At 33.3% G+C, this 10,690-nt stretch overlaps 1 protein-coding gene across 1 annotated transcript; it reads right to left on the reverse strand.

Moving 5' to 3' along the window:
- Window positions 1-830: 830 nt before the first annotated feature.
- On the reverse strand, window positions 831-10,128 carry LOC110624712 (DNA mismatch repair protein MSH2). The gene is made up of 13 exons (XM_021769979.2): window positions 9,929-10,128; window positions 9,775-9,824; window positions 9,499-9,531; window positions 7,468-8,541; window positions 6,453-7,007; window positions 6,271-6,381; window positions 6,083-6,172; window positions 5,917-5,988; window positions 5,511-5,621; window positions 3,824-3,950; window positions 3,215-3,411; window positions 2,290-2,442; window positions 831-1,304 (listed from the first exon to the last, which is right to left on the reverse strand). The coding sequence occupies exons 1-13, from the start codon at window positions 9,978-9,980 to the stop codon at window positions 1,104-1,106; spliced, it is 2,826 nt and encodes a 941-aa protein (XP_021625671.1). The 5' UTR covers window positions 9,981-10,128; the 3' UTR covers window positions 831-1,103.
- Between the last annotated feature and the right edge of the window lie 562 nt (window positions 10,129-10,690).

Raw genomic sequence — 10,690 nt, forward strand, 5'->3', positions numbered from 1 at the left:
TTTAATTTTTTTAATTTTTTAATAATAAGATATTAGTTTTGAAAATTTTAAGTATTTAAAATTATTTACTATCTTTCTTGAATTTTTTTATTTTATTTAAAAATAAATAAAATCATGGCTTATTTAAATTCAAAGGTAAAGTTATGATTTGATTTCATCAAAAAAAAATATTGAGTTTATTGTAAAGTTTAATAAAAAAATTTATGAGTTTCTTGGGACTATCTGCAATCGATTAAAAGAGTAATTATTAAGTAAAATTTTAATATTTTATTCTTATATTTTTATCATATCTCCTGATTTTAATTTTATTAAAATTGAGAATTATTCCATGGAGATAACTTGTCAATGGTTTCATATAAAATGATTAAACTACCTTCATTAGATTTTTTAAAAAATATTTTCATCCCTTCTGTTTTTGTACCCATATTTTACCATACAAAAATAAAAAATAGTTATTAGTAAATCAAGAAATGGGATTTGAGGAAGAAGAAAAAAAAGGTATTCCCAGGCAAAATTAATTAAAAAAGCTAAAATTTTCCAACATTACATAATAAAAGCTAGACATATTAAATTTCAATTTTCAATCTAAATTTATTTTTAAATTATTATTAAAAAATTATATAAATTCAAATAAAATTAAATAAATTCAATGAAATGTAAATCTCATATTTTTTAACCTCGGCAAATTTAACTTTTTGCATTATAAAATGAAGGCCACTAGACATTCAATGAAGTGGGGAAAAAATGAAAAAAATTAAAACAGCACTAGGATCTACGAGAGAAAAATTAAAAAAAAAAAAAAAAAACAGCAGAAAGATGAAGACGTACACTTAAGCATAAAAAGTGTTGATAATTTATATATACGGTGTGCTTCCCCAAAAGGGAAACTAGTGAACAAAATTACAAGAGAGATAGGCCCATCTACCACACCTCTTAAAATGAAGATCGAATGGCAGAAAAGGAAAAAAGACAGCCTGAAAATGTCCTACTCAGCTGAAGCCATGGCTGTTGCATGCTTCTGCCTTCTGCATTTGAAATGGAGCATTACCTTGATAAAACCATCCAATAAGCTGCTACTGCTAATCATGCTGCTGCAAGGGCGACTAGAAAAATTGCTTGAGCCAGTGGCAATTTGCTGCATCCTTCTCCAAGTCATCCTTCAGCTTGCCCACTTGGTGCAAAGCCTCCTTCAAATCCATAGTCTCTAATGGCAAATCAGAAAATGCTTTCAGAAACCGGTGAGCATGAGCTGCACCTCTAGACATATCATCAAGGTCACTGGATCTTTTTCGTTTGGAACCCACCTGTAAATCAAATTCAACCAAATAATAGCTTTAGCCCAATATAGTGATGCCATGATATAACATGAATCGCTTTTCTTCAATTTCTCGAGTTCAGATTAGAAGCCATATTTTTGACACATGAAAGAGCTAATGACAAGTTATTTGGTCAAACTGCCAATGAAAGGAGCGGTTTGTAATCTTTCAGTAATCATTATTCTTTTTCTGGACTCTTGGCACATAGCATTTCAGCATCGTGTAACTGTGTTTAGCGTTTGACCCCTCTAGACTATGACTTTTCCAGCACTAAGTAAACAGAAACAGTTGAAATCTTAAAATGTTAAAACCCTGGTTAGCTTTCCAAAGCAGGAACCAAAAACCATAAGCAAATTCACAAAAGACAAGTTCTTGCAATTCACATAATTCAGATTGCATGGCATGTAGCATAGAAGTTTCACTTTTAAAAGCTTAAGCTTACATAGATGCAACTTCTGAACATGATTTAACCAATCACAACAATTGTCACCACATAGCTCCTACTAGCACTCCAGAACTCAGAAAGCATCCCCAAAAAATATAAATGTAAGAAGACAGAGACATAATATTGTCTGAAGGATCAGTTATATTATTGACAAATCTCTCATGATTCTAGTGTCATTCTCTACGTGCACTTTCTTTAAGCAAGTTAATCAACTTTGACTCTGCTAAGACTTACGTGGTGTCTCTAGCTCATTGGTCTTACTAACTCGTAAAGAATCCCCCTCATGTGGCCTTGGGTCAGGTAGTAAAGGGTAGATTAAGGCTTTGAATGAACCCTGGGTTCAATACCTTGCCTTTTAGGGATAATATGGCAGACTGGAGTAGCTTGAAACTTCAAATTCTTTTAACATTTCCAAAGCAATCAATTTTTATAATGTTTTTAATCGACATGTATAATATTCCTGACATCATCATGTGCATTTTAAAGCAATTGGCCATCCAATTGCACTGGAATATCACTAAAACGCACCTCTTCTGCAGTATCATTTGAAAAGATAGGATTAGGTGAGAAATCTTCCAACTCAGCTGCCTTTTCTCGAGCAAGTGCAACAACACTTTTAGGAAAATTTGCAAATTCTGCAACATGAATACCAAAACTTTGATCGCAAGCCCCTGGTTCAACCTGGTAAATATGAGCAAATGAAGGGCATGAATGAATATAGATTTTACTTGTAGTCTAGAGAACTGGAGACAAAGCATAATAAACTTATTTAACAGACACATAATGAATCACTTGAATGCAACCTACCAACTAAGACAAATAAAATGACTGGACCACTGAATAACAATTGATATTGTTACTTAAAGATGTAACGAAAGTTTATTTGCTGCTTTCACGAGGCAAAAGAAATAATATGACAACAGAAAGCTAAAAAAAATAAATAGATAAGAGTTGAAATCTATAGTTCTTTTTCCCTCTTCCCTTCTCTTTTGGGGCATGAAGCTCCGCAAATAAGAAACCATTAAACAGGGAAAAAAAATGTTGCACTGAAGCTGGTTTGCTAATAAATTTCCCTTCACTTTCATTATTTTAGTATCTTTCCATCTAACTTCGTAGTTTATGCAATTCTAATGCCATGCCTCGACATATTTATGCGAGACAAGACAGTGCAAGCATGAAACCTAATATTTCCTCTGATTCTTGCAACTAACATTTTTAGCCTCTCTCAAAGAGGTGGAAATCGAAATCAGCTGATGGAAATCAACTTGTGTTTAAACATCTAAATTATTAACCATATCAGGGCCTCAAAGAAAAATAAATATATACAAGCAAATTGGAAAGGCCTAAAAATACATAATAAACAAATATTTCCCTACTATTTTTTGTCTTTATTATATTTATCCAGGGGAAGATCCAGCATTTCTTTTCCAACTGAGTCAATTCGTAAACCTACCTTGTAAAGCATTGTCAGCTTGCAATTTGACGAGTCAATGTGTGCACTAACATGATAATTTGCCACACCAACGATATCATTTGCATGAGAGTTGGCCTTTTCATCAGCTAATGCAGTCAGTTCATGAAAGTGGGTTGCAAATAATGTAGGTGCTTTAATTACTTGAACAAGGTGTTCACATATGGCCCAAGCTAAACCTGAACAACAGATTGAATTGAAAATGAGTAGGCATTTACAAGTAAATCAGATAACCCTGAACACCAGAGTTTAAAACATGATGTGTATAGTAACGATTATAGATGGTCTAACTACAATACTATCTCCAATGATTCTCTGAAAAATTTGGATCAAACATAGTAGATGGTTATTTTCAACTAGAGATGAAAGAAAGTCTACCTGAAAGTAATTGGGTGGATAAGTTTTCACCCAAATACACAAACAAAATAAATACACAAATATTAGGAAAGAGAAGACGATTTGATGCCATTCATGTAATAGTTTCAAAAGACGTCATCGATACTAAGCAGAATAGGAGGGAGGTAATCCAGGAGCTAACAACAAAAGTAATTACTACAATGTTGTGGAAAGTATTTAAAATTTTAAACTCACCAAATCCGTCATAAGTTGATGTCCCACGGCCCAACTCATCAATGATTATCAATGACTTATCTGTAGCTCCTTTCAGTATTGAAGCAGTTTCAAGCATTTCTTGCATAAAGGTAGAAACTCCAAGTAGCTAAAAATCAAAAGAACACATTCATAAACTTTAACAAGATCCTGTCTGGCTAACTGTTATAGAGAAAATCACCTAGAACTATAAATTATAGAATTTACTAGCAGTTAACCCAATAATGCCCAAATTAATTGTTTGAAGCAATAATTACGATGGATCGTGTTTCATTTTGGCTTACAAACTTTATTTGCATTTAAACCAGAGACTAAATTCATCTGAGAGTTATTGAACTTGCCAATATCTTTACTTTTCGTATAATTGAACATGCCAGTGAGCTAGATCCAAAAGCATCTTCTAGCAAGAGGAGACAATTTCAGCAACTTTCCTTTAACTCCATGTGCGTGAGACTCAAAATATCAGTAGACTTAAAAAAATCACTAGAGCTAACCAAACTTTTTTAACAAAATATTTGGTCGACTTACACGGCGTAGTCCTTTAGAAGGGGAAAAATGATTCATTCGCTATTTCAAGACAAGAACTTATGGTTGTCACTCTTAAAAGGAAATGTGAACATCACAAATTGGCATATGAAATAGATGTTAAGATTAGTTCACGGTTTGGTTTTACTTGTCCTTCAATAGGAGTGTAAAGAACCAAGCCGAACTGAGCATTGAAAACCTCAGCTTGGCTTGTTATATTCTTTTATCAGGCTCGAGCTTAATTTGAGCTAGATTTGTATTTTTAATGTCAAAGATCGAGCTTCACTCGCTATAAATATATTAAGCTCAAGCATGATTTGAGCTCAGCTCATCTCAAGCTGGTTTATACTCTAAACGAGCCAAAGTCATGTTCAAGCTCAATTTTAGGCTCAAATTGAGTTTGTTATTATTAGTATTATCAAATTTAATTTATATTTAATTTAAAAGTAAAATTTAAAAACAAAATTCAAGTTTAGTTAAAACAAAAAATAATTTTTTATTTAAAAAAATATAATTTAAATATTAAATTTTAAAAGATCTACCAGAGCCCGTTAGGCTTCAAAATGCCACATTATTGCAAGCCTTTCTTATAAAAATAGATGGGAGAGAGGGCTTCTTTTTACAGGAAAGCAGCATCTGCATGTAATCTATCCAGTTAGCAGCGTCCTACCTAAACCCACCAATGCATACTTTGGAACATTTTACAACAAGCAATCTTTTTTAAGGGAACTTTCTGCCTAAGCATCCTTTGGACATCATTTCGGTTCTCAGCTACAGCTTGCCGAGTGAGATGTTTTTTTAATGGCTATGCTACATCATTGAAATTTACAATCAGTTAGGTGAATTTTTAAAACTGAGTTTTTCTTTCCATGCATTTATCTGCTCCTGCATGCAATTTTCTGAAATTACAAACAAGTTTTAATTGCTGCTGCCTCAATCATTTCAATTGAGCAAAGAAATGTAGAGTCCGCAAAGAAAGAATCTAGAAATAAAGCATGTAAGAGAGGACCAACTAAAATCCATGGAATTTAAAAAGGCAATATTCTAAGAAATTATTGAAAAGTAAAATATAATATTTGTGAATCCATATGTTATTATATTCCATTTCAAGATGAACTCCAACAATTCATGCTGTATAACTTACTTGGCAGTCACCAGCACCTACACGAGCAAAAATGCAATCGCGAACTGAAATGGTAGCCTTGTCACAAGGAACAAATGAACCAACTTGCGCCATAAGAATATTCACACCAACCTGCAGGTAAAATCACAAGACATATAAAAACCAGGAAAATTTGTTCTTTAGCAACATAATTTGGAGTTCACCCATTTATCATGAGGTTTTCCACTTAGGGGACAAAGAATAAATAAAAATCTGAAGTCCACAAGAAGGCGATACTGTGAATAGGTGCTGTGCCAATGCATCAACAAATAAACACCATATGATCTAAAATCTTAGGGTTAGGATGGGAGCAATATCAAGAAATCATTTCATGTAATTGACAGGCAAGTGATAGATTAAAGGTTGACAATGAATCATAGAACCATACTTGCCGAATAAATGTGGATTTTCCACCCATATTAGGCCCTGTGATTATTTGGAACCAACTCTTTCCCCTGACCTGATTTATGCAAAAAGCCAAAGCATAAGCAGTGATGTACTTAGATTTAACAAGGCCTGAAGAAGCATGGTCTTTTCAAACAACTAATACTCACAAGTTTGCAATCGTTTGGTATAAAATTAACCCAGTCTTGAGCTTCCACACAAGGATGTCTACTCCCTTCTAATATTATATCTCCCGCATCCTATTATGGACACAATCACAAATTGAAGTTCATTTCTCCAAAACAAGAAAAATGAACTAAGGGAAATAAAAGCAGAAGATAGCATGTAAAATAATTACTGATGATGTGATGTCAGGTCTTGTGTAGGGAGTTGGACAACTAGAAGCCAAATCAGCAAAACTGAGTAAGACATCCAATTCAGAAAGTATGCCAGCTAAAGACTCAAACACCTGCAATATGAAACTACAGTAAGTCCAACAATGGTCTGACAGAAGCAGCAACACAAGATAAAGATAAATACCTCACAAAAAGTTGCTGCAGTTTCAACAACTCGATTGACCAGCTCTTTCTGGCAATTCTTGTATTCTTCTACTATCTTTTGGTACTGATCCCCTAACTTCTTAAGTTTTGTGTTTGTGAATTTCACCCCATCTTTTCGGGTTTCAAGGACAATAAATTGGGTGGTCAGCTTTTTCCTTATTTTTGGTTCTTCTTTCTTAGTAATTCTGAAGACATGTCCAAATTGTGTTCCTTTATCTAACTTTAATCCTTTATCTTGAGGAAGATCAAGATCATGCGCAGTTTGTTTATGCAAATCGTGTATTTGGCGCTCCAATGACTCTTGCTCATCTTTCAGTGCAGATAGAGCAGGGTCATAATTTGGTGAAATCATATACTCCCCATTCTCAAGTTGATCCAGGTCAACAGAAGCTTCAACGAGAGCAACGAACTTATTCAAGTGATCATCATCAGTCAATGACTCAAGGGGATCCAAATATCTTTCCTTGATTAAGGATGAAAATTGTCCATCATACCTTTCGAGAGCACTTCTAATGTATGGAAGTCTTATACTCGACTACATCCAATTAAAAACAGAGGCTGATTAACTAAAACATCTAGACAATTGTCTAAAGGCATAAAAACAGTTTGTGATGCATAAACATGTAATTAACTTCAGGATGGAAAATGCACATATAACTATTAAGCAGATAGGTATCCTTGAATACCATGGCTGGATAGAATCAAGAAAAAACTAGCACTATAAAGGTAGGATACCGCCCACTAGTTCATTTCCAAGAACACAATTTGAATATCAATTACCATTCCAATCGAAGACCATATATAATCATCCTTAACTGACAAAAACGGAGAACCACCAACAATATATTAGTCTACTTAGTATGAAAATGAAAAGTATCTGCCTTTCAGCTGGTTGTGGAGCCAATATAATCAATAAAGTCAGCCATTCTAACAACAATGAGTTCACTAAAACCTAGTAAAATAAGTGTAGATAGGGAAAACAAAATGAAATCTACCTGATAAAGCTTTACAATATGCTGCAAACCAGCTCTTTTCTTCTCAAGATTGTGCATCAGTCGCTCAATATCCGAGATCCTTTTTAGATGTTGCCTTAGGTCTTGGCGAAGTGCAGTATCCTCCACAAAAGTCTGTACCAAGTCTAGTCTAGAGTTTATTTCATTTACATCAAGTAAGGGCTGTTTTAGCCACATATGCAGTAATCTCTTTCCCATCCCAGCTGTACATGTTCTATTCATAAGACCAAATAAACTAAAATTTTTGTTTGCATCAGTTTTGCTCTCAAGGACATTAAGAGCCCTCACAGCAGCAGAATCCAGCCTCATGTAGCTGTCAAGATTGTACCTTCTGATTGTATAATTTCCATAATTGCTCTCATCTGCAAGTAATTCTGCATATGAAAGTAATGCCCCTAGAGCACCAGATGCAAATTCAAATCCAGAAACTAAATCTCGAACTGGTTCAATGGAACCTTTGACAAGCCTACTGAGATCCTGCACCAAATCTCTTGTTTTGAACTCATTTTTCTTTCTCACAGTCAACATCACACCACATCTAGTCAGAGCATCATGCAATGTTCTATACTCACTGGTTTTACCACTTTCTGCGGGCAAAAGGCATTCCTTACAACCAAGAGCAACCAAAGCTGACTCCACATTTGTAAAGTGACTATCATCCACAAATTCGGCCAACCCAAGAGTTCTTTTTGTTAAATCAACATAACTTAAACCAATAGTGCACCCATTTTCTCGGAAATTTGGAATAATTGCAACAACCACAGGGGAATCCTGCATTTCATTGTTGGCAAACAAAACATCTTCAAAACTGCCTAGATTTCCTGGACTCCCACTTTTCACCAGTCTCCAGTTGGACCCACTACCCTCGTAGACCTCAAGAGTGTGGTCTCTTCTATCCAACAGAATATCTCTGGCAATTGTTTCAAACATGGTCTTACTGATACTCACACTGGAAAGGCCATCAGGTCCACTACCCAATTGTCGCAAAGCAGTAGTAGTATGGTAATAGGTCATTGCTATGAAGGTTGCATTTTCGCCATGTGAAGTGAAGTAATCCTAAAAAAAATTCACATAAAATTGCTTGAAAAATGACTAGTAACAATGCAAATAAAGGGAGAAGAAAGTATTTAAAGGATCTAGGATAGTGGGAAAAAGTAATATATATACACACACACATATACATATACTGGTAAAAAACAATACAAATTTGACTAACGAAGAAAGAGCACTACTTGCAGTATCTCCAATGAATCAAATCAGTCATGGCAAGTCTTCTAAAATTTATCAACTACTATCCTTTCCATAATAATGACCATTAAATTACAATTATAATCCAGCACATGCAGGCCTGACATCAACAAGTTAAGAATAGTGCGGGGAAGAGAGAGAGGGAGAGAGAGATTTACATGAAAATAATATATGCATTTTGTAGAGGACACTTATCTGACATGCAGGTTTGAGAATGTTGTTTTGATGTGTATGAGAGCATTAAAAATGATGGAAGGAATAAATAGAAATGAGGATGACATGTAAAGTTTTCTAGAACAAAATTTAAAAAATTTCTTAAATATACTGCCAGGTATGGATATTTGCATAATTTACTGAAAAATGAAAATTCAAATGATTCCCAACAATTGATATTAATGCTACATTCAGTAGGCCAGCAATAGAAACTTTGATTTTATTACATTGCATTACAGCCTACCAAACATATCCTAAGTTCCTTACAAAATGCTTACAGATAACATTTGAATAACAGAACAAAAAAGTTGAGTCTATGAAAGAAGGCAATAAATGGCCATCATAAATATATATAATCATTTGCTTTCCAAAAAAAAAGAGAGAATCTCAATCCATCATGAAAAAGCAACCACTATAGCTAGTAGATAAGTGTCTAGAAATATAACAAAAATCAAATTGAAATATCAATTCTAGTAGGGGTAAACCAATTCATAATCAATCAAAACAAAAGCCAGAAAAAAAAAGGTAAACATCACTAGAATAAGAACTGACCCGCCTATCAAATATTCGAACAGCCCTGGTGTCCTGCAACAGGAAGAGGCAAAAATAAAATAACCCAAAATTACAACTTCTACTTAAAAACATTAATATATACAGGGAAATGTCAAATGAAATAATTCCCACTTTCCTGTTGCCTAATAATACACAGTATAGTCGGATTTCTTCATTTAAAACAGATTGTTGAAGGAAAAAAAAAATCTAACAATTCCGATGCTAATCGTATAAAAAAAACAGAGAGTGAAGAACTAACACAAACAGAGGACTTACATGGGGTAGGGTCTTGAAGAAAGAGAGAAAACCCTGAGCCTGCTTAGCATCTGGTAATGAACAATCGATTGAAATCATTTTATTTCTCAAGCATAAAAATTAAAATAAAAAAAAATAGAAAAGAAAATTAAAGAAAAAAAAATAGGGTTTTTACCGAGCTTGAGCTCAGGCAGCTTGTTCTCTTCGAGATTGTTATCTTCACCCATCGGATTAGAAGAAGAGAGAAGAGAAGCCGTTTGTGTTTCGGTGCGATTACATAGCCGTAGCTATTATATCTGAGCCGCCGAATTGCGATGGCGGGAAACCAAGTCAGTGTGTGGCGGGGTTTTACGCGCGCGTGTAACTCACTCGCTGTTGTTGTGTCGAATACCAAAAGAAAAGTTTAGTTATAATCATTATTAAATATAAATTTTTAAATCCTAATTAAATAAATTATTTTTAAAATTAGTTATAATTAAAATAAAATTAAAAATTGAGATTTTATTATTTAAAACTAAAATTTTTTATTATAATTATAATTAAATATACAGTTCTGCGACGAATAGTCTTAATTTATATATATAACAAAGATATTAATTAATGAAAATATTAAGACATTAGTTGTAAAATTGGGTTAAATTATTCATTCCCTGCAACATATTAATTTTATTTATTAATGTTTAAAATTTTTCTTAGAATTTAGACGTGAAATGTTAAATAATTATATCTTATTTAATATTTAATTTAATTAATATTTTTTTCTCACTAAAATATGTTTATTTAAAGAAAAGAGCATTTCTCCGTTAAGTTGGTATAAGTTTTCGTAATTAATTATTTTATGTGGATAAAATAATATTATTTCTCAAAACGTCTTTTAAACGAATACGCTAACCATTACTACTATAAAAAAAATTTTATTTAGTTTTCATATTATAAA

The sequence above is a fragment of the Manihot esculenta genome, chromosome 1 (assembly GCF_001659605.2).
Source record: "Manihot esculenta cultivar AM560-2 chromosome 1, M.esculenta_v8, whole genome shotgun sequence".
NCBI classification, from domain to species: Eukaryota; Viridiplantae; Streptophyta; class Magnoliopsida; order Malpighiales; family Euphorbiaceae; genus Manihot; species Manihot esculenta.

Excerpts from the sequence above, each read along its gene's own strand:
- LOC110624712 (XM_021769979.2), bottom strand. The coding sequence starts at position 9,980 with ATGGGTGAAGATAACAATCTCGAAGAGAACAAGCTGCCTGAGCTCAAG. Across the intron at positions 6,382-6,452 it reads CTGCAGCAACTTTTTGTGAG|GTGTTTGAGTCTTTAGCTGG; the intron begins GTATTTATCTTT and ends TTCATATTGCAG. Across the intron at positions 6,173-6,270 it reads GACCTGACATCACATCATCA|GATGCGGGAGATATAATATT; the intron begins GTAATTATTTTA and ends TGTCCATAATAG.